The sequence below is a fragment of the Geotrypetes seraphini genome, chromosome 1 (assembly GCF_902459505.1).
Source record: "Geotrypetes seraphini chromosome 1, aGeoSer1.1, whole genome shotgun sequence".
Lineage (NCBI taxonomy): Eukaryota > Metazoa > Chordata > Amphibia > Gymnophiona > Dermophiidae > Geotrypetes > Geotrypetes seraphini.
In genome coordinates this window covers 227458553-227482839 of record NC_047084.1, presented here as the reverse complement: position 1 = coordinate 227482839, position 24287 = coordinate 227458553, and the positions used below count along the sequence as shown (strand labels likewise).

At 45.4% G+C, this 24287-nt stretch overlaps 1 protein-coding gene across 4 annotated transcripts in view; it reads left to right on the top strand.

Annotated features, from left to right (window-relative positions):
• The window catches only part of TBC1D1 (TBC1 domain family member 1), a 322295-nt gene that overhangs the window by 8599 nt on the left and 289409 nt on the right, over positions 1-24287 (top strand). Inside the window, exon 1 of one of the 4 annotated variants that reach the window (XM_033947552.1) lies at positions 6419-6655. The exons of the other annotated variants lie outside the window; for them this stretch is intronic. Coding sequence (XP_033803443.1) covers positions 6626-6655 — 30 coding nt within the window. The 5' untranslated portion in view covers positions 6419-6625. Of the gene's footprint in view, positions 1-6418; positions 6656-24287 lie in introns of those variants that run through there. 4 annotated transcript variants of the gene reach the window in all.

The window sequence follows — 24287 nt, the reverse complement described above, 5'->3', positions numbered from 1 at the left end:
AGCGCGAGTGGGGTGGGGTCTGGACCAATATACAAACAGCCAGACATAAGCAGAGAAGGTAAAGGAAATTTTCTTTATTAACTCATAAAGAGAAATCCTGTATCCTGTTACTTCACAGGGCCAGGCATACATGGAACACCTCTCTTGCTCAAAGGTTCTGAGAGGGGCCTGTAGCTGACAGGACTCGAATCATGAACCGTGGCTTGTGACTGCCATGCCCCCAAACACAGTCTTTCAATAGTTTTCCTCTGTCGGTCAACAGGGTCTGGCCCCAGCCAGACCTCAGAACAAAATCACAAGTGTTCAGCAACAAAGATAGATTGGCGCTTACAGGAATTGCCTCTTCCTCCTCCTTTCCCCTGGGCTTCCCCTAGCTAGTTCTGACCTGGCCTCTTATACTTCCTGGTTCCTGCTTCCCTGCCTCCTTCCTGTGTCACTTCCCCCTAAGGAGAATCTATCTATATTAAGGTGGCTCTGGCATTGTGAGGGAGTAGTGTCCTATAGACTCCCTCATATACCCTCCCCCTTTAGCTCAGTTATGCCTGATGGAGCACCTGCCATGTCAGGGTCCACCACCTGAGACAGAAAGTCAGCATTCAAATTCTCTTGGCCTGTCTGACATCACACCTCAAAATCGAAGGCTTGATGGCAGAGGAACGATCTCATGATGTGAACATTGGAGTCCTTATGGCAAGCCAACCACTGAAGGGGAGCATGGTCTGTGATCAATATGGAGTGGTGACTAAACAAATAATACTGGAATGTTTCTAAAGCCCATTTGAGAGGGCTTCCTTCTCAATTACCTCATAGTTCTTCTCTCTAGGTAACAACTTGCGGCTAATGTAGGCCACTGGATGTTCTTCCTTATGCATCTTCTGGACCAGAACAGCCTTAAGTCCCACCTCTGTGGCATATGTCTGTACCAGAAAAAGTCAATTGAAGTCTAGGCCAACCAGTATGGGCACCGAGCAGATGATGTCCTTCAAAGCTTGAAATGCCTTGTCCAACTCCAATGTACACTTCACTTTATCTGGAGCATTCTTCTGTAGCAGGTGGGTCGGGATGAACTGCCTGTAATATCCTATGAGCCCTAAGAAGGGCTACTGACTACTGGATTGACAGTCAATCCAAAGAAATGCTTCTTGGAAGAACAGGAGATTCAATATCTGGGGTACTCAGTTAGAAAGTGTCTAATGAAACCCCAGATCCAGAAGGTAGAAGCCATTACCCAAGTGTCAGTACCCCAGATCCTGCTTCATGATCTGGGGTACTGACACTTGGGTAATGGCTTCTACCTTCTGGATCTGGGGTTTCATTAGACACTTTCTAACTGAGTACCCCAGATATTGAATCTCCTGTTCTTCCAAGAAGCATTTCTTTGGATTGACTGTCAATCCAGTAGTCTGCAAACTCTCTAGAATTGGTTCCACTTGGACAAGGTGGGTCCTCCAGTCCTTGCTAGTCTGCAAATTATCTAGGGCTGGTTCCACTTGGCAGGGGGGAGGGTCCTCCAGTCCTTGCTATAGATGACAATGTTGTCTAAGTTGGCGCCGCATTGCCTCCTCAAGCTGCTGGGGACTATCAACCAAGCGTTGAAATGTAGTAGGAGCTCCATGAAAGCCAAAAGGGAGCACTGTAACTGGAACAGGCCTTGTGTGGAAAACACTGTTTTCAAAAGAGAAGCTTGTAAGGCTCCTGAAGTTTCTGTACAGATTTTTTGCGGGGGAGAGCAAATGACGCAATGACCTTTTCAGGGATTGCATCAGCAATTCAGCAGGGCAGAAGACAGCAAGCCTTGGGCTCTCGCCCTTCACCAGCCACTAAGAAAGCACAATGATTCCAGGCCAGGGGCCGAGTTTCCCCAGATAGGGGGCACACTGTCAGCCTTTTGGTCGGTCTAGTCTCAGATTGGCACAGACTGCTAGGTTCCAGACGTGATCCGGGAGGGGTACAAATCAAGTTCTGTGCCCCCTGCCAGGCTGCTTTGTAACTTCTCCAGCCAGCCGACCAGAAATGGCCCTCAAAGTTACTGGCTCTTCGGGCCAGAGAGTTCGTCCCAGATGCAGACTTGGACATGGTCAGATACTCCATACACTTCATCATGCCAAAGAAAGGCTTAGACAACTGCAGACCGATTCTAGACCTCAAGTTAAGTCAATGTGGCTCTGAAGATACCGTACTTCTGCATGGAGACCATTTGGGCAGTGGGGCTGGGGAAATTTTTCACCTCTCTTGATCTGATGAAGGCCTATATTCACATCCCCATTTTCCCATAGAAGGTACTTGCGCTTTCATATGCTGGAGCAGCATTTTTAGTTCTCTGTACTCCCCTTTGGCCTGGTCACGGCACCTCGCACCTTTGCCAAGATGATGGTGGTAGCAGTGCACCTCTGCAAAGCTGGGATTCAGGTGCACCCATATTTGAATGATTGGCTCATCAGTGATCGATCCAAGGAGGAAGGCAAGAGTGGTGCAACTCTTCCAAAATTTAGGCTGGATAGTCAACTTCAAGAAGAGTCAACTGGAACTGCCTCAGTGCCTGGAGTACCTGGGAGTCTTGTTTGACATGGCCTTGGGCCAAGTGTTTCTTCCAGAGCCACATAGATTGAAGTTCCAGAAACAGATTTCGGAGCTACTCCAGAGACCGGCTTCCACGGTATAGCATTATCTGCAGGTCCTGGGGTCGATGGTGATGACCATAGAGGTGGTTCCTTGGGCCAGAGAGCACATGAGACCTCTCCAAGACACTCTTCTCTTTTGCTGGTCTCCTCAGTCGGACTCACTACAGCAGCCGCACCCCTGGCTACCTACAGCAAAGAGCAGCCTGCGGTGGTGCTGATGTCAGATGCCCTTTCCAGGGGCATGCCTCTTTGCATCACCATCTGGGAGATACTAACGACTGATGCCAGCCTTTATAGTGTGTGGTGGGGGGTGTCACTGCAATGGACACCTAGTCTAGGGGCGTTGGACTCCCGGCTCAGTAGAACTGGTCCATAAATCGCCCTGGAACACAGAGCCATTTGTCTAGCACTTCAGACACTAGTGAAGTCTCTGGAAGGCAAGATATTCAGAGTCTTCTCTGATAACGCAACAGCGATAATATATGTCAAGAGGCAAGGAGGCACCAGAAGTGCCCCTTTGTACCTAGAAGCTCAACTCCTCTTCTGGTGGGCAGAAACTCACTTTCAAGCTCTCAACTGTGCACGTAGAAGGAGTGGAAAATGTGTAGCACGACTTTCTCAGTCAGCAGACTCTTGATCCAGTGGAATGATCACTGTCTCCACAGATGTTCGACATCATAGTTCGGCAGTGGGGGTCTCCCACTGCCAAGATGGATCTGATGGCCTCGACGGTGAACACAGAGACGCTTTATTTTACAGCTGAACATTCAAGCTGAAAAAGTATGGCCATTATGAAAAAGGAGGTATTGATGCTCCTGTATAAGACTCTGGTGGAGAATCTGAAACTGGGAGATTTAAATGTGATGATGAGCATAGCATGCTTTGCATTGCACATCGCTGTAGGTTAAGGATTTCTACAGTGTTTAGCCATAGCAAACTGTCCCTTTTTAAAGTGTTTATATATAAAGAAATATGTCATTTTATGAAAGGAGACCTCTAGAGTACCTGTAGCTGCTTTGTTTCAGGTCGTCTATGTGGATTTTTTAAAATACTCTGACAAGAAATAGAAAATCAGGGTGTAGAATTCCGGAGGCCACACCTTCAAAAAGATATAAAAAGGATGGAGTCGGTTCGGAGGAAGGCTACTATAATAGTGCTTGGTCTTTGTCTTAGGCCGTATGGAGACTTGAAGATCTCAATACGTATACTTTGGAGGAAAGGCGTAAGAGGGGAGATATGATAGAGATGTTTAAATACGTGGCATAAATGGGCATGAGTTGAGTCTTTCGTCTGCAAGGAAACTGGAATGAGAGAGCATATGATGCAGTGAAGAGGTAATAGGCTCAGGAGTACCGTATATACTCGAATATAAATTGAGATTTTGGGCCCAAAAATGGGGGTCTCGGCTTATATTTGGGTCATCACCCACCCACCTCCCTCCTGGACTTGTTGCAGGCCTTCACCGAGCCTGACATATGGCCTGGTGGGGGAGGGATCCCTCCTGTCCTGGTCAACTCTGCCAGTTTTATTTTTTTTTTTTTACTTCCCTCCTGCCTCCCCCTCCGTACCTTTTTGAATCACTGGAGGTCCAGCAGTGTAATGGGCATGAGCGAGCTTTCCTCGCTCATGCCATGCACTGAGCCGCTTGCTGAATGGCTGCCGTGAGTTCGCACGAGTCCTGCTGATGTCACTTCTGGGTGTCGCATATAGGAAGTGACATCAGAGGGAAAGCCAACAGGATCGTGAGGATAACGTTGACCACCATGAGCAACAACTTCAATTAGAGGTATGGGGGAAGGAGGGGCGTTCGCGGCAGGTGGGACTGGGGAAGAAGTGGGGGGTGGAGATAAGGGGGGTGCCTCTCCCTCACTACGCCACTGAGTACTGTACACAGTCATATATGCAGTGGGCTCATCTTGGTTTTGGTTTTTTTTTTAAACTAGTGCAATGGAGGGTTACGTGACCTGCCCAGGGTCACAAGGAGCTGCAGTGGGAATTGAACCCAGTTCGCCAGGATTGTGGTCCACTTTATTAACCAGGAAAGAATAACAGATGGAGGTATACATGGCAGAGCATAACTCATGGAAGTCTTTCCATTCTGTGTGTTTATGTGCGTCCATGCATTTGTATTTGTTTTGTCTGTGTGTATTAATGGGGAAAAGGGTGAGGCTGTTAATATGGAACAATATATTTAAATTCCCCTGGAATGGAAAGAAGAAAAAGATCTAGCCTTTCCATGCAGCTGTCAACATATTTCAAAAGAGATTTTGCAGCCACCGGTGCCACTGTCCTTAGGCAGTAACTGTTGTTTTGCTTCTTTACCACAAGGTGGCAGTAAATATAACTACTGTAGTACCGGTAGCAAACTATATGGTTATGTTGCAGCAGAATTTACAAAAAAAAAAATTATATATACAGTTACACACACATCAGATTCAGTCCAGAGATGTTAATATATTTATTTCTCTGGAATCCTCATTTTGATCTGGCCCATGTGTCTTCTTCTTTTTTTTTTCTCCTGGCTTTCCATTCTCATTTTGTTGCCTGGCGTTCTTTACCCCCTTATGTATAATTGCTTTGAAACATTGTGATGAGTTGGAGATAATAAAAATGTCTGCTAAGGATGGCACTAGGCTTGAATTTGGACAGTGCTTCCCAACCCTTTTTTGGAGGTGGACTCTTGAGGAAAACTTGATCGGTGGTGTTTTCAGGAGATCAGCAATGAACATGCCTGAGACAAATCTATATGCTGAAAGACAGGACTTCAAATACGCCTGCTTCCTTTTACAGAAGCACCATGTGTTTCTTCTGGTTCAAAGTGCTGCTGTTCTTGACTCATATTCTGGCATTTCAATTTTTGGAGCCTCGCAGCCCTCGATTCTCTCTTCTGCCTCTGGTTTTGCTCATCAGTGCCAAAATCTTAGTCTGACCCTGGTCTGCTTAATTGCCTCAAGGGGAGAACTGCATTCCATGTATCAGCTTTTACTTTGGATGCATTTTATATAGAACTGTATACACTATGTATACAGTATTGGTATTAGATCCCTACCTAGTATGTATCAAATTATGATAAAAACTTATACTGTAACTATGGCAAATTGTATATTATGTATATCATGTATATTGTTGTATATTATGCATATCAAGCTGTAATCCGGTCTGAGCTCTTTGGGGGAACAGGATAGAAAATAAATAAATAAACTAATTAGTTAATTTTGAAATGGGTGACGAGGAGGGGATTACCGCCCTTCCATCTGGAGCCGTCATCGCAATAGCAGCAGAATATTTAATATTGTTTTTTTTTTTCCTTTTACAATTGAAAGAGGTGTCGGGAGCTACTAATTCTGCGGGAGTGGTTAGGCATGAGGTTTAGAGACTTTCCTATTACTAAAGTATATTTTATGGCATCATAAGTTTAAAACCTGGAACCTCGCAGTTTTAACATGTTTTGTTTTAAGAGGATTACTTTTGTGCTGGAAGGCCTTCCCCCAGCACATCCATAATCCTGCGCAATCATCTCATTTTTAAAAAGCAGAATGAATTCACGAGTGCCATCTTCTTGTTTCAAATATTGGACCATGAGCGCGGTAGTGTGCCCAGAGTTGCTGTTTTTAATGAGCGTTGCACGTTTTAGTCCCTCTGAGTTCTGCTGGGAGTGACGAGGAGCGCCTTTCTCAACTTCCTGGTTGTTGTAATCGGCGGTCTTGTTGGTAAGCGTAATCTTCCAAGTAGGCGGGATCAGTTCGCAGAGCGGCTTTGCTGGCCCCTCCCCTTTCCCCTTGCATTGTGTGCGCGAGTGAGAGAGGAAAGATGCGAGCGGCGGGGGCTGCGTGATCGGTCGCGGCACACGGCTTGCTGTCGGCTCTGGGAAGCGACCATGCAGTCTGCAGCATGGGCTTGCGCGTCTTCCGCACTTTAAGAGCTCCTCCCCCTTTGAGATCGGGGGGAGGGGGGGGGAAGATTAGTTGAGAATCTGCCTATGCTATATTTTCTGCTGCTATAGGATGTCACCATTGTTCAGCTGGGTGGCTAAGGTAAGACTATTGGCCTTTTAATTACTTTGTGAAGCATTTCTGTTTTAATAATTCTCCCCCAGGTTTCCCTCTTGTTGCTTGGTGTGAGAACTGTATCGGATATTTCTATTACATGTACTGAGAAAGTAATAATACTTATGGTGCCCGGAGGGCGCTTTGTTACTCTAATGTAACACTATAATATACACTAATTTATTTTCTAAGTTTATCGTAATAAAATATGATGTTAGTACTATATACTTAAAGTGGATTCTTTTGAATGAAGGGTTCCTTCAGTTTTGTGCTTTAAAACGGCCGCTTGAATCTTTAGCAGTTAGGTTCACTTTTGGAAAATGTCTTTACAGTCCCCCTTCTGTAAGACCAGTATTATGTACTATAGATAGAGCTTTGTGCTAAACATTGTGGCCCAGATGCACTAAAGTCAGCGATCGTCTAAAGATCCTTGCTAAAACAGTTTTGATGCACAAAACGGTGCACCGCATAGTTTTCTGCATGAATGCTCATTCTCTGATCCGGCCATGCAAATAAGCACTTTAATAGTAAAATGGCATGTAAATTAGCTGATTGATGCACTAACATTGCTTCACAATGCACAAAAAAAAAGCAATGATTTTTAGCGATCCGGAAAAAGCAACTGATCAAAACCATTCGCTTAGTCGTCTTACCTATAGTTCAGCCCTGAAATTAATATATGTATAACATTTAAAATACTTTAAAAAAAAAAAAAAAAAAAAAGGGCACAGATGCTGTGTGTGTGTTACACACAATATCTACAGCCACTGCACCCCCCCCCCCACTTGACAACAACCGTGGGTCCCCGAACCCCTCTGACAATGACGATCACCCCCGTGACAGTGACACACCCAGAGAGACAGGAGGGCTATCCACTTCCTCCTACCTCAGCAACCCAGTTGGGCATCCGGGCCACCTAGATCCCCCCCCCAACACTCCCCCATGCTCCCCCTGACAACCTTCCCACCTTACAAAAAGATCACATCTCCCACCAACCCACCTCCAAGACCCCAAAAGGCAGCCCTGATGGGCTGGGGGGTCAGCTCAAAAGCCTCCCAGCCCCTCCGCCATACCTTGTATAAGCCGGCAAGAGGGATGCCCACTTCTTCTTGCCAGCAGGCCTGCCTCTTCAAAATAGTGGGCCTTCCCTTTCCCAGTGCATTCTGTGGTGCACCGGGGAGGGACCTAAAACCCTGATTGTTCTGGATACCTTAAATCCCTGCTATGGGAGAGGCCTTAGGTACCCGGGCCAGTTGGAATCTTAGGCCCCTTCCTAGTGCATCCCAGGATGGTCTAAAGTGCTGATTGGTCTGGATACCTAAGGCCCCTCCCATAGCAGGGACTTCAGGCCAATTGAAGCTTTAGGTCCCTCCCCAGTGCACCCCAGAATGCACCGGGAAGGAGAAGGCCCGCCATTTTGAAAAGGCAGGCCTGCTGGCAAGAGGGAGTGGGCATCCCTCTTGTTGGCTTCTATAACGAGGTACCGGGGAGGGGCTGTAGGGTTGCTTGAGCTGGTGGTACCAGAGATGACCCTCCTCCTAGCCTAACAGCTTACCAGGGCTGTCTTTTGGGGTCTTCTTGGGATGTAGGATGGGGGTGGGGTGTCAGGGGGTGCATGGGGAAGTGCTGGGGGAGTGTTGAGGGGGTCCAGGTGGCCCAGAGGCACAACCAGGTTGCTGAGGCAGGAGGGAGTGGGCATCCCTCCTGTCTCTCTGGGTGCGTCAGTGTTGTGGGGGCAGCTGTCACCATCAAAGGGGGGTCGGGGACCTGCGGTTGTCAGAGGGGGTGCAATGGCTGTGGTCAGGACAGATATTGTGTGTGGTTAACAGATGCACAACATCTGTGTCCATTTAAAAAGAAAAAAAAGGTTTACTGCCCCTAACAGCTAAGTGGCAGGAGGCTGCTTCGGGGCTTCCCATGTCTCTCAGTTTGGGCTTCTCCTGCCATTTCTGCGCATGTGTGAGGGTCGCTCTCACAGTGATTCATCGGATGGGTACTACGGCAAACCTCCACTCAGATCATCTGTATTCAAACTTTTTTGAGCATCAATCACTCTTTTGGAATCTGCCAAAAATCGGACCGCAGCGGACCCTTGCAGACTTATCAACCCTGTTTAGTGCATTTAGCTCTGAGTTGGAAAGGATCAGAAGCAATTGCTCACTGTCAAATTACTATTAAAGCAAAATACTTAAGAATGGTGCAAAACGGAGGAAAACTCTTTATTGTAATTTATTATTAAAATTGAAACCTTTTTTTTTAAATGTGCAAGATGTCCATGTAAAAGTGAAAGCTAGGCTGCTTGGTCTGTAACTATGTCTAATTTAAGCAAAGGTTTCTTTCATAATTGTTTTGAATGGAGCCAATACAGAAATTTTGGGCTTCCTAATGCAAGAGTGAAATGCAAAAGTTTTTTGTTCCTCATAAGGAGCAAATATGCAAATCAGCCCTGCACAAAAAATGTGCTGTGGCGAGAGTGCACAGGATATATATGCACATAGGTTTGCTCTAGAGCAGGGGTGTCCAACCTTTTGGCTTCCCTGGGCCGCATTCGCCGAAAAAAAATGTTTCTGGGGCCACACAAACACGTAAACGCTACAGCAAGACAGAACAGGGAGCCGGCAAGACGGTAAACACCCGGGGGCAGCAGAGGAAAACAGTGCATTGCCCTTGACCGGGGCTGCACAAAATACTTTACGGGGTCGCATGCGGCCCTCGGGCCACAGGTTGGACACCCCTGCTCTAGAGGCAGCTATATTTAATGCACAAATCTCACAGAATGGCATGCATGCACATCTGTGAACGTATGGGAATGCTATTCTGTGCATAAAATATTTGTGGCAATAACATTGATGTGCAGAATAGCATTCTATCACATGTGCAGATGTATCTGCAACTTGGATGCGGATAACAGTTCTGAGCACATAAACCTGTTTTCCCACATCCTGACTCTTAAGCTCCTTGTATACCTACTGCATGCATGGAATGTTGCTACTAACTTATATACTCAAAATATAAGACGATCCGAATATAAATAGAGGTACCCTTTTTCCCCCTGAAAAGATGGAAAAAAGGTCGACTCAAATATAATCTGGGGGGTAATATTAATGTGCCCTATCCTGTCAGGATCTGCACCCAGCCACCCTCACTCCCTGACAGGCTCTGCGTCCAGCCCCCCTCTGTTCTCCTGCCCAGCTCCAAGCCACTTGCTTAATGGCTGCCGTGAGTCCCGTAAGAATTTGCGGTAGCCATTTAGCGAGTGGCTCAGTGCCGGACTGGAGCGCAGAAAGCTTACTCCTGCCTGATACCATCTGGACCGCAAGAACTCACAGCAGCAATTCAGAGGGGCTCAGAGCGGGGCAGGCGCATGGAAAGCTCGCTCATGCTTGGTACACCGCTGAACCACAAGGAATTCAAAAAGGTACTTGGGGGGGGGGAGTGTGTGTGGGGGGGAGGCAGGAGGGAGGTAAAAAAAATTGTCAGAGTTGTCCGGAAGGCCACCAGGTCATAAGGCAGGTCCGGCGGAGGCCTGCAAGAAGTCAGGGAGGAGTGTGGGAGGGTGCTGATCCATATTTAAGATGAGACCCTCATTTTTGGGCTATTTATTTGGGCTGATAAATCTTATATTCGAGTACATAAGATATTTGGGTTTTGTGATCTGGATTGGCCACTTTGAAGATGGGATTCTGGTCTAGATGAACCATTGGTCTGACCCAGTAAGGCTATTATGTTCTTATGTTCTCTAAAGTTGCTGACTACTATGCTTACTTTAAAGGTCTGAAATCCTCATGCTGCCTCAGAAGTTCTGAACTAACCTTCTATGTTTCCTGAGACCTGGCATTAAAGCTTCGACACTGTGCTTAGCCTTTTGCTTTTTTGTTCACTTCTCTGCATCTATGCTTAATAGCCAAAAGCCTCATTACTATGGATTTAAAAATTCTATGCATTGGTGTATTATACCCTAAGTGCTGCACATGGTTAGTTTGTGCAAAGCCCATTTTTGCAATTAATAATTGTGTTCAGCCCATCTTCTGCTTGATTCCCTCCCCCCTCTTTTAGCTGGTTGTATCTTTTGAAACCACTCTTTGGCCCTGCAGTACCAGCAGCAGCTGTATTGAAAGGTTGCCTGTGACCTGCATTAGGTCTTTCCCTCTAACCTGGCCTGCCCCTTCTGGAAACAGGATATTGCATCAGAAGGGTCGTGCCCAGGACGTGACCAGAGAATTAAGAGAACTGCAAAGGCTTGAGGGAAATGGAGGAAGAAGAGAGAGAGAATGTTGAACTCAAGGGAGGGAGGAGAGAGAGGGAGACGCATAATGGACCCGAGGTTGAGAGAGTGGAGGGAAGAAAAAATGTTAGGAGAGAGAGAACGAACCTAGAGTATGGGGAAGGGTGAAAGGAAGGAAGAGGGTTGGACCTGAAGAGAGAGAAAGGAAGATATTGGGTGGGGGCTTTGGAGGGCTCATCTGAAGGCTAACCCGAAGTACCTGTTCAGTGCCTAGTGAGGTAGCTGAAACCCCATCAGTAGAAGAGATCTGCTGCTTAAGTCACCCCCTTCCTTCTCATACTGCCTTAGGAGTGAAGAACTATTGGCGTGCCTTCAGCCACTGATGCTTATACCCCACAAGCATGCTCATGCTTGGGGAGTGCCCGCATTCGGCAGCTGGAGGCACCCCACTGACTTCCTAACTCTTAGGCATCATAAGGAGGAAAGAGGCAGCTTTTGGCAGAGGATGTCTTTGACTAGTGGGATTTGGCATTTCCACCAGCAAAGGTATGATAACTAATGTGGGGAAGAGGGAGAAGAAATGCATGCCCCTCCTGTGCCCCCCACACAATGAACCGCTTGCTGGGGCTTTTCTCCCTGGAAAAGCGGAGACTTAGAGGAGACATGATAGAAACCTTCAAGATCATGAAGGGAGTAGACAGGGACAGATTTTTCAAATTACGGGGAACCACAAGTACAAGGGGGCACTCAGAGAAATTTAAAGGGGAAAGGTTTAGAACAAACGCCAGGAAGTTCTTCTTCACTCAGAGGGTGGTGGATACATGGAACGCGCTACCGGAGGATGTGATAAGCAGGAGCACGCTACAGGGCTTCAAAGAGGGTCTGGACAGGTACCTGGAGGACAAAGGGATTGAGGGGTACAGATAGAAACAGAGGTAGGTATTAGGGATAGGTTTAGAGGCAGTTACAAAATTAGTCAGGGGCACTGTTCAGGCAATTAGGCCTGATGGGCCGCCGCGAGAGCGGACCACTGGGCAGGATGGACCTCTGGTCTGTCCTAGCGGAGGCAACTTCTTATGTTCATATGTTCTGTGACCTATATTTAATCGTGAGATTAAAATTTTAAATTTAAAATGCAGCCCAATAAGTAAATGGTTTGTAATTGAGGGAAAAATAAACATTAAAAAAATCCTAAAAAATATGAACACATCACTCTTAATCTGTAAAGTCACATTAACTAATTTACCTATTATATAGGAGCCAGCTCTATGGGTGCTTGGCACTCTCAGTATTAAGCAAGCTGCTTCATTATGTTGGGGGGTTGGTAGAAGTAATTTATTTTTGTCATTCCCAATCATCATGAAATCTTGGTGCCTATGACCTATAATAAGCTTCTCTTGTAAACCCTTCCCTATCTCTTCAGCCAGAACCCCTCCCCCCAAAAAAAAAAAACCAACAAAAAAACAAACCCCAAAACATTAAAGCTATAGATATTGCTTTTCAAGTTTTTTTAATATGCAAATTCTCCCATTATTTTCATGGTTGTGCGGATTTTAACAAATGTTCATGAAATGAGTCACGTTTTCCACATCCTTTTTGATGGTGAAGTCCTAGAGCGTAATTCTCTGTGTGCATGCAGGATGTACAGTGTAACCGATAAGACTAGTGGTTAGTGCGGTGGACTGAGAACCTGGGCAAGTCACTTAACCTTCCACTGCCCCAGATACAAAATCTTTGATTTTGTCTCTAGTGGGTTCACAAAGTACCTGCAAGTAATATATAAACAGCTTTAGTTGTATCATAGGCAGTACTGTATATGAAATCCATGACCCTTTATTATATATATTAGTGTGAGTCTGCTGTAAAGGTAATAAACTTAAATAAAACGAAAGGAGAATGACTGATTGGGTTTTCTGTTCATTATAAACCATAGATCTACACCGCTTTGTCACCTTCTGATTACTCATCCACTTCTTCCTGTTTCTTGCTCCTCCCTCATACAGTCATTGGAATGCTGTTCATGTCTCTTGCTTATATACAGTATATTTTGATATTGTCATCTTTGCTCATGCATGACTGAAGAAGATGATTCTGTCATTGAAAGTTTGTTAAAAATCATATTGGTAGGAAAATAAGGTGATACCTTTTTAATTGCACTTTTTTGTTATATTTCTGTATATACTGTATTAGACATGATCATCATTTTGTAAAGACCATTTGTTTTGGTTAATTTTGCTTGTGGATACTTGGCTCAATTGCAGCCTGCCAAAAGTGGGCTGTGAATCTTCATTTGCAGGTGCCTAAGTCCTTCCTCATCCACACATTACTTTCCTCTGAGTTCAAGGCACTGACTTCTGCTCTATATTAGTCAGTGCCCTGCATAAGTGAGATCCTAAGGAGGCATGAATTGTTGAATTATACCTGAGTTCACCCCCAATGGCTTTAATCCCCCACCCCCACAGCATTCTTAAGCTGAGGAGGAGGAGCCAAGTTCAGATATAGGATATGGAACTTCCATATGACCCATAGAAACATAGAAACATAGAAAATGACGGCAGAAAAGGGCTACAGCCCATCAAGTCTGCCCACTCTGCTTACCCACCCCCTGTCTATGCCCTAATGACCCAATTTCCTTATCTTGACCCTCGTAGGGATCCCACATGGGTATCCCATTTATTCTTAAAGTCTGGCACGCTGTCTGCCTCGATCACCTGCACTGGAAGCTTGTTCCAATGATCAACCACTCTCTCTGTGAAGAAATACTTTCTGGTGTCGCCATGAAATTTTCCGCCCCTGAGTTTGAGCTGGTGCCCTCTTGTGGCCGAGGGTCCCTTGAGAAAGAAAATATCATCTTCCACTTCGACACGTCCCGTGAGGTACTTAAATGTTTCGATCATGTCTCCCCTCTCCCTACGTTCCTCAAGAGTGTAGAGCTGCAATTTGTTCAGTCTCTCTTCGTACGAGAGACCCTTGAGCCCCGAGATCATCCTGGTGGCCGTACGTAGAACCGATTCAATTCTGCGCACATCTTTACTGTAATGTGGCCTCCAGAATTGCACACAGTACTCCAGATGAGGTCTCACCATGGCCCTGTACAACGGCATTATGACTTCAGGCTTTCGGCTGACGAAACTTCTATTGATACAACCCAATATCTGCCTTGCCTTAGATGAAGCCTTCTCCACTTGATTGGCAGTTTTCATGTCTGCACTGATGATTACTCCTAAATCTCTTTCTGCTGAAGTCCTAGTTAAAGTTTCTCCGTTCAAGAAGTACATCCTGCATGGATTTCCGCTTCCGAGGTGCATGACCTTACATTTCTTAGCATTGAAGCCTAGCTGCCAGGTTGAGGACCAACTTTCCAATGTAAGCAGGTCCTGCGCCATATAATTCTGTAAACTGCATTCACTTAATATATTACATAGTTTGGCGTCATCGGCGAATAGTGTTATTTTACCTTGAAGCCCTTGAGTCAGATCCCCTATGAATATGTTGAAAAGGAGTGGACCCAGGACCGAGCCCTGCGGCACTCCACTGGTCACCTCCGATGTTTTAGAGAGGGTACCATTAACCACCACCCTCTGAAGTCTGCCACTCAGCCAATCATTGACCCATGCAGTTAGTGTCTCTCCTAACCCCATCGATTCCATCTTGCTTAGCAGCCTGCGGTGTGGGACACTGTCAAAAGCTTTACTGAAGTCCAGGTACACGACGTCCAAAGACTCTCCCAAGTCCAACTTTCTTGTTACCCAGTCAAAGAAGCTGATGAGATTGGATTGGCAGGACCTACCCTTGGTGAATCCATGCTTACTGGGATCCCGAAGATTCCCTTCATTCAAGATCGTGTCCAATTTGCTTTTAATTAGTGTTTCCATGAGTTTGCACACTATTGATGTGAGACTCACCGGTCTATAATTCACAGCCTCTGCCCTGCAACCCTTTTTATGCAGAGGAACGACATTAGCTAATTTCCAGTCCAGGGGAACTTTCCCCTTACTTAGGGAGAGATTGAATAGCTCAGCCAACGGTTTCGCCAGGACATCGCTCAATTCTCTGAGCACTCTTGGGTGCAAATTGTCTGGTCCCATGGCTTTGTTCACCTTGAGTCTTGCCAGTTCACTGTAAACTTCACCTGGTGTGAACTCAAAATTCTGAAATGGGTCTTCTGTGCTTTGTGTTGTCTTCAACTGCGGACCGTGTCCCGGTGCCTCACAGGTGAAGACTGAGCAGAAGCATTCATTCAGTAGTTCGGCTTTATCGGAATCTGCTTCCACGTAACTTCCGTCCGGTCTTCTAAGGCGTACTATCCCGCCTGTGTTCCTTTTTCTGTCACTAATATACCTGAAGAAGGATTTGTCCCCCTTTTTAATGTGTTTTGCCAGAATTTCTTCCACTTGAAGTTTTGCCTCCCTAACTGCCATTTTGACCGCTGTAGACCTGGTCCTATATTCTACTTTTGCCTCTCTTTTCTCCGTGCGCTTGTAGGAGAGAAACGCTTTTTCTTCTCCTTAATGAGGAGCGAGATCTCCGCGGTGAACCATTGGGGTTTATTGTTTCTTTGTTATTAATTTACTGATTTTATGAAGCGGCTAGTTGCTTCATGTATGGTTGATTTCAGTGTTAACCACTTAGCTTCTACATCATCGGTCTCCGCTTGGTCCTGCAGCGTCTGATGGACGAAATCTCCCATGCGTGCGAAGTCTGTGCCCCGGAAATTGAGTACCTTTGTTTTCATGTTTGATCTAGGGAAGCCTTTCCTAAGGTTGAACCATACTATGTTGTGGTCGCTGGAGGCTAGCGTATCTCCTACTGAGACCTCTGAGACGCTTTCCCTGTTGGTGAGTACCAGGTCGAGGATCGCCTGGGCCCTAGTGGGCTCCGTTACCATTTGTTTGAGACGTGCTCCCTTTATGGAGGTTAAGAGCCTCCTGCTACCGCTGGTTGTCGCTGAAAATGAGTTCCAGTCTGCATCAGGCATATTGAAGTCCCCTAGCAGTACAGCTTCTCCTCGTAGAGTGATATCTCTATGTCTTCAATTAATTCTGCGTCCATGTGTTCCAGTTGTCTTGGGGGTCTGTATACCACACCTAGATACAGGCATTTTTCTCTGCCTCTTGCCAGGTTTACCCAGAGGTATTGCATGACTATTGAGGGAAGACTTCTGGGTCCGCATGCAGGACCCATGGACACAGCTTTGAGAAAAGAAATACAGTAGAGAGGAGGGAACCGGCCAGAGGAAGTAACACCCACAGGAGGGAGGTGAGTGAGGAGGAGGGGCGCTTTAGGACATGGAAGGGAGGAAGAGAGATGCATTGGGACAGGAAGGGAAGGCTTCTGAGTCAGCTGCAGTTTGCATGTAGGAACCACAGCCGTGGCTTTGAGAAGAGAATTATGGCAGGGAAGAGGGAGCCAGCCATAGGAGGAAACACCCGTGGGAAGGAGGCAAATGAGAAGGAGGACGAGGGGCATGTTGAGACATGGAACAGAGGAAGAGGGTGTGTTGGGACACAGAAGGAAAGGAGGAAATTTCAGACAAAGAATGGTAGGAGAGAGGGGGCATGAACTTGGGACACAGAATGGAGGGAGGGAAGCATGAAATTGGGACATAGGATGGAAGAATGGAGGGGGTGAGGGAAAGATGCTGAGGTGGTAGAGGGAATAGAAAAGGATAATTGTTGGGCATGGGAGTCTGAGGGAGAGGGAAAGAGAGATGTGTACATTGAGAAATGAAGAAAGAGGAGAATTGTTAGGCGTAGGGCTGGGGAGAGAAATTTTGGACATAGTGGTAGGAGAGGTGCGAGGTACAGATGATGGGGAAGAGAGATGAGAGGGAGAAATGTGGGATGTGGTGGAGAGGGAATAGTGGGACGGATGAAGAACGAAAGTAAGTGTAAACCTATCCTTTCTATTTAAACTACAGTGCTTTTGAGGACTTTCTTTAATGTTTAATGTTTTTATAGACTGCATACTGTACAGGAGCTGAGTTACATACAAATTCAATTTAGCAACGGTTTAAAAAAACGGAATTCGTTCTTAACCTAGTTGTTTGCTCACTGTCTACTATACTCATCAGTTAATGTATATCACATTTTTTCAATTTGCACATTCATTGTCTCACTAATTTATTCACATCCTCAGCCACTTCACATCTTTAGTCTCTACATATTTTTAGTTGCATATACTGTATAGGCATACCGGGTTTCTCTTGTTATTTTTAAAGGGCCCTGGAAAAAGGCTTCTTGTGCCGAAACACAGACTGTTGGGTTCCTACTTGTTTAAGGGCCTTTTATGCTCAGAACATAAGAACATAATAACATATCTTTTGAAACCACTCTTTGGCCCTGCAGTACCAGCAGCAGCTGTATTGAAAGGTTGCCCTTCCGGGTGTCTCGAGCCAGGGGCTTTAGGTTTAGTGAGCCCTGGCTTGAAAAAGTTTGCAAGACACCGATCTAGTGCATATTCATTGTGGGTTTTCTGAAAACCTGACCGGCTGGGTTGAGAACCCCTGCTGCAGAGAAACGATCAAGTGAAATGCCAATGACTTTCATATACCTGGATTTTGTCAAGTGCTCAATAGTTTGTGAAAGTTGACCTTCAAAGAGGGCCAGAATTAGGGGAGTGTGAGCAGGACAATTGCCCTGGACTCCTAAGTTAAAAAGGGCTCCAAGCTTGTCCAGTTCTGTAGGATATACAGCCCGATGGTGAGCTTTGGGGCCTTATTCCAAATTTCTGTCCTGGGCTCTAGCATGCCTTCTTAAACCAGAGTATGATATTGATAGCTAACTTTGCTCCAGAGGAGGAAGCTTTATCAAAGATAAATCCAGTGGTATGGCACAGAACAAGATTGAAACATTATTTCCCTCTAAAATTACTTACATTGGAAGTTCTTTATAGCACTTCTGGAATGGACAGATTTTGCAGAAATTTGTGGCAAGACTGTGAAAAGGACATGTTTGGTTGTTGACTCAATTTGAGAAATCCAGTGCCACATATTTTCATTAGCTGTGAGATGTAGCCATCTCCCCTGTGTACTCAATCATTCTTGGTTTTTTGCCAAGGCACAGTCTCGCTGGTTATTTGAAGTCTTTCTTTCAGTGAAACTTGGACAATTGCCTGATCTTTCTCTCTTTTTTTTTTTTTTACTTTGCTGTTGGTGAGAGAGTGGCAACACAATTCTTTTTACCATTTTTGGTAAAGTGGAAAAGCTCCTGCATTTTGCCAATATGAAACCATGTTCATAAAATTTGAATAGCAGAATAATTTATTTACAACGGTCTGTAACAAGTATAATCTCTCTTAAAATTCATGACGGTAGCAAAAAACATTTAATGCTGAGCTAATTAAAAAAGGCAGTGGTCATCACTTCTGTGCTGAGCTTTAGAAAAACAGCTTGGCTAGTGATAGCCTATAATTCTACATTTTGTGGATAAGCAGACATCTTACAAAGCATACTGACAGTGTTTACGGTAATTTTAAAGACTGAAAGTGCATAAAGTAGTTTGATTGCTGGGTTAGTTCACTTTAAAGTTAATAAATGACTATAATAAAAGCAAAGGAAAATAAGATGATACATTTTTTTTTTTTATTGGACTTAATACAGTTTTTGACTAGCTTTCAAAAGCCAGAACCACCTTTGTCAGGCCAGGACAAATATGAGCAAAAGATGACAATATCCAAATTATGTAAGTGATTGAAGATTCAAATTTCTGCATTACACGAATACTATTTGACTAGGCAATGCACTTTTAATTACATCTTTTTTTACTAGCTGTGGTTTATAAACTGGATCTCCAGTCTGTGACATCATGTTTTGTGGGCAATAGACTTGTAACTCTGTAGAAACATTGACTAAGGATATGTAATGCGTGTTTGGCAGTGTGAGCTGTTTAGTGGCAGATTCCTAAACCCTTTCTGCTGCCACAATGGAATTAACATCGATATGAAAATCAAGAGCTATAATGTCTATTGCCAAGAATTCAGCCCATGTTACTGTGTTGGTTACTTGCCATTTGGGATTGTTCAGGTCTGCATTGAGCGGGTGAGCAGTGCTGTGGGTAAAGACTTTATGCTTAAAGAAGAGAGAGAATGAGCACAGAGAATGGGAAGGAACTGTTGAGCCTCGGTTATCTCTTCTCCAAGCTGAAGAACCCTAGCTGCTTTAACCTTTCCTCGTAGCACTAGAAGGAGCAGCCCTTTTCAGTTGACAAGGCAAAAATCCTGTGAAGAATTGAAAATAGAACTCAATGCTGGCCACTCAAGGCCTTGGCCGTTATGCAATAGGGCATAGGGATGAGATTCTAAGTTATTATACTGTGAATTGTAGCTCAGAGAAAAGCTCCAGGCTTCATCCTCACTGGTTGAAAATCAGACTAGCATTCAGAGTTTGGGCTCATGAAATGAATGTCTGATTATAAAGTTGGAGGCAAAAAAGGAGACAAAATTTACATGCAATCTAACCCCTTTTCATAAAAAATATTGTGCAGATGGTTTGGCAGAAAGGCTTGCAACATGACATACGTCACTGGACTTGAAGATTAATTTTCTTTCTTTTTAAAATAATAGCACGCAAATGTGAGATTTTTCTGTTGGTTAAGTAAATAGAGACCCAACGAGGGTGAAATGACCTGTGCAAGGTCACAGGGAGTGTTGGGATTTGAATTCTCTGTGGATGACACAGGCATATTTGAGTATTTTCATTTTAGTAACATTGGCAACTTGACACTAATTAACGCTACAAGCATATAGAAAATCCACAATGATCATGGTGTTTATTATGGGGAGAGAATATTAACCTTAAACATGGAATCCTATTAGTTTATTAAACAGAGATCTGCAGTTTAATATCAAAACACACCAAAATAGAACCCCCTTTTAATGCAAGGAATTTGTGATTTTAAAGATATAAAGTGGTTAAAGAGAACTTAGGGTTTCCTTAGCTAACTGAACATTTTGCAGGCAATCACACTTTTAGAATTCTTTACCAGGAGTCCGACTGCCTAGTTAGTAATGTTAGATGACTTGTGTTGGGCCATACTATGAAAACTGTTTCCATTTCCTTTTCAGTAAGTGGGATTTACCTGATGGGAGGTGGGAAATTAACTCCCCTTTCACCTGCAAATCTGATTGGCCTTTGCTTTATTTAGTATGATTCATAAGCCACGTGTCCTGTGGCATATGCTGCCTCTGGGTTTTCTCGAGAGTCCTTATTATAACCATGCCGAAAGCTGCTGGTGAAGTCATAGCTTTAAACAATAACAATGTTTTCCCTATAGGATACTGCATAAAAGCCTGTAGGGTTACCTGGTGACTGACTTGAGTCCAAACTCTCCCTTCTTTGCTCCCAGTCTTTCAGAGGTCCATAGTATGTCTGTTAATAAGGTGTTAAGTCTCTTTCAGCTCTTACAAAGCTGGACTTCATGAGACCCAAACGTAAAGGTTAAATAGTGATGTGAAGAAGAACTAACTTTTGAAATCTAATTCTTTGTTTCTTATCCTGTTAGACAGTCCAGAAACATGGGCTATAGCTCCAAACCAATAGATGGAGGAAGAAAATACTGAAAAATCAGTGACAAAATCACTAGTAGAGTAGTGCTGCAATGGATCTAGCAAGTGTTTCTGTCTCCAGCAACCGGTGCAGGTTGCATCGGGTGTGGACCACAGTCTGCTGCCCTCGAGGTCAAGACATGGATGAGATTCAGTCCTAGTTATTGGTTCACAGATCTTCCTCATAGAAACATGACGGCAGAAAAAGGTCAAATGGCCAGTCTGCCCATCCACAATAACCATTATCTCTTTCTCTCTGAGAGATCCCACGTGCCTATCCCAGGCCCTCTTGAATTCAGACACAGTCTCTGTTTTCACCAACTCTTCTGGGATTAAGCAAGGAGTAGGCCATTCTCAGCAGGCTGTCTTTCAAGGGGCAGATGCTTTTTATCAAAGATTTAGATGACGTTATGGCCAGTGTAGCAGATTGCCATCCCAAATGCCTCTCAGACAGCAGGGGCCGTCATTCCACAAGAGCAGCAGAAACAATTTTCATGCCTCTTGGAGATCCCACCAGTTTTCCTCTGGTTCCTCTTCCCAGAGGGTCCTTCCAGGAGTCCCGTCAGAGATTTGGCACGTACAGTTGCCAGCAATCCTCAGGTTCCCGTGGTGGTTCATCAAGAAAAATCCACAATGATGCCAGGTTAATGGCCTCCCCCTTCACATTGGCGGATGGCTGTTTGCTTTCTGGAGGGAATGGGATCAGATCTCATCAGACCGGTGGGTCCTGCATATCATTTGGGAAGGGCACAAGATAGTTTTATTGTCCTCCAGAACTATTGAGTGATTCCCCAGCAGGCCAGCCAGAAAAGGATGCTAGAGTCCAAGTGACAGTACAATGTTTCTTAGGCGTATACACCATAGAACTGGTCCCCTAAGCAGAATCGGGCTCCGGCAGATAATCTATATACTTCATAGTGCCCAAGAAAGGCACAGAAGATTGGAGGCTTATCCTGGACCTAAAGTCGGTGAACAAGGCACTAAGAGTTCCCCACTTCTGCATGGAGAAGGTCTGCTTGGTCATAGCGGCAGTGGCTCAGAGAGAATTCCTAGCCTCCTTGGATTTAACAGAGGCATATCTTCACATACCCATCTTTTTGGATCACAGAAAATATCTTAAAGATTTTATGTCCTCCAGTGACACTTCCAGTTTGGGAACTGCCCTGCCGACTGGCTATGTCTCCATGCACCTTTAACAAGGTGATGTTGGTAGTAGTGTATAGTAGTGCATCCTTACCTGGACAATTGGCTTATCTGGGCTCTCTCATCAGGAGGGTGAGCTCACAGTGTGGTAGATCTCCTCTAGAGAATTGGTTGGATAGTCAGCTTTTGAAAGAGTCACCTACTACTGACTCTGTGCTTGGAATATCTGGACGTCTGCTTTGACACAGTGTAGGATTGTGTTTTTTTTTTTCTTCCCGGGCCATGCAAATAGAAGCTCGGGAAGTAGATCTCTGAGATTTTGACCTTACTGAGCCCCAAGGCCTGGCATTACCTTCAGGTGCTGCGCTCGATGGCAGCCGCTCCAGGACTCTTTTCTCCATGTGATCACCACAAAGACACTCTCTACAGATGTATCTCCCCAATCTCTGGGGGTGAAATGCAGCTTACATTGGTGGCTATAGGGGGATGCCTTATCAATGGGTACCATTTTTCCGCTGTGACCTATATATGCTGTGACCTATATATGGGTTTTGCAAGCCGGCCCAGTGGGTATGGCTTGCATATCTGGGACGGCCTATACAGCATTTTAAAATAATCCCCCTGTCCTCCCTTACCTTCCTCCCCTTATCTCCCTCGCTGGGGCGGGGCCAGCCTGCAGACGCAAAGATCGTTCCTGCTCTGCAATGCTGGCAGTACGATTTGAGGAGGCCGCCGCCAGCGAGGGAGGTAAGGGAAGGGAGGTATGATTTTAAAATGCTGTGTAGGCCACCCAGTTACTGGTAGATATGCCATGGCTACTAAAATGGGGTAGCTTATCTACCAGTTTTTAAACTCATGTAGGCATTTTTTGCGGCCTATACATGGGAGCGGTCTATATGTGGGGAAATACGGTATATCTCTCAGAATCACCTTATGGATGACCCTCATGACTGACGCCAGCCTGAGCAGCTGGAGAGCCCACTGCTACAGTCGCCCTCTAAAGGGCAAATGGTCTCCATCGGAGAGCAAGTGGTCAATAAATCATCTGGCACTGAGAGCCTTTCATTTGGTACTGAAAGAGCTGCAATCCTTCCTGTCAAGGAAGGCCGGCGAGGTGTTTTCAGACAATGCCACCCTGGTAGCTTATGTGAACAGACAAGGAGGCACTAGAATCACTTCCCTATCTATATGTGAGTTTTGCAAGGAGGCACAGAAGTTATTCCACAGGGCAGAAATTCACTTACAAGCCCTTTCAACTGCTTAGATGGCAGGAGTAGAGAATGTGCAAGCTGACTTTCTCAGCAAACAGACTCTGGATCCGGAGGAGTGCTCCCTGTCCCAGAGGGCATTCTCCTTCATTGTGCAGTGCTGGAGAAGTCCAGAAATAGATCTCATGGCCTTAGCCAAGAATGTGTAGGCAGATCATTTCTATAGTCAAAGAGCCGAGTTGGGCAGTGTGGGTATGAACACTCTTGTATAGCCCTGCCCCACCAATTTCCTCCTCTGTGTGTTTTCTCTGTCAGCCATGGTGGACTGGATCATTCACAGAAAACCGAGCCACCAGGGGCTGGTGATCTTGGTAACTCTGGACTGACCTCATCATCCTTGGTACGCTGATCTGGTACACCTCTGAAAAGGCAAATCACTCAGGCTACCGGTTCATCCCGATCTACTCAGTCAGGGCTAGTTCCTATGAAGAGTTCCAAGCACTTTAGTCTTACAGCATGGCTCTTGAGCATACAGCTCTAACTCATAGGGGTTACTTGGAAGTAGTCATTGTGGCTCTCCTTAGAGCATAAAAGCCTTTGACTCTTGCAACTTGCGCTATAACCTGGAGGGCTTTTTAGTTATGGTGTGCCCAGTGAACAAGTGGAGCTTGAGAGGGCTCTCATCGTGGTGATTCTAACCTTCCTAAAGGCTGGCCTGGAAAAAGGCCTAGCGGTTTCTTCTCTCAAGGTAAAAGTGACTGGTCTCTCATGCTTTAGGGTTTTTGAAGGGGAGGGGGCTCTCCAATTGCTTACTTTGCTGCGTAGGCCATTTTCTTCTTGGGTCCTTAATATTGTTTTGAAGGGTCTATCTTGGGCTCCATATGAGCCTCTGCCAGACACGTCCTTCTTGAATCTTACAGTCAAAACCATTTTGGATGTCATTGTCTCAGTGAAGCAAATCTCAGAGTTATAGGCTCTCCCCTGAAGAGAACCATTTCTTAGGTTTACGGAGCTGGGGTTTCTCTGCAGACGATACCTTCATTTCTACTGGAGGTGGTTTCTACTGTCCACATCAATCAAGAGATTCATTTACCTGACTTTCACCTCACAGGTTCAGCAAAACTTAACAAGATTTTGCAGAGACTGAATGTATGTAGAGTCCTCCTTCACTACTTGGAGAGAAATAATGATTCCTAGCTCTCTGACCAGCTTTTTGTGCTGGTCAGCCAATCGAGATGAGGCAAGCCTATTTCCAAGGTTTGAGCAGGCAAAACAGAAGAGCACCTTGCCTTTGAGAAAGGCCAGTCAGACAAGAAAAAACACCACCCTTGCCTTTTTTTGTTTGACTGTCCAAGGTTTGATTGCCAGCAGTGATGTAGTAAAGGGGGAGCAGTCCTCCCCAGGCGCCATGTTGATGGGGTGCCAGCACCCCTCCTCCTCTCTGCTCCCTCTACTTCTTCCCACTCCTCCCCTCGCCACATACGCATTCTCCTTCCCTGCC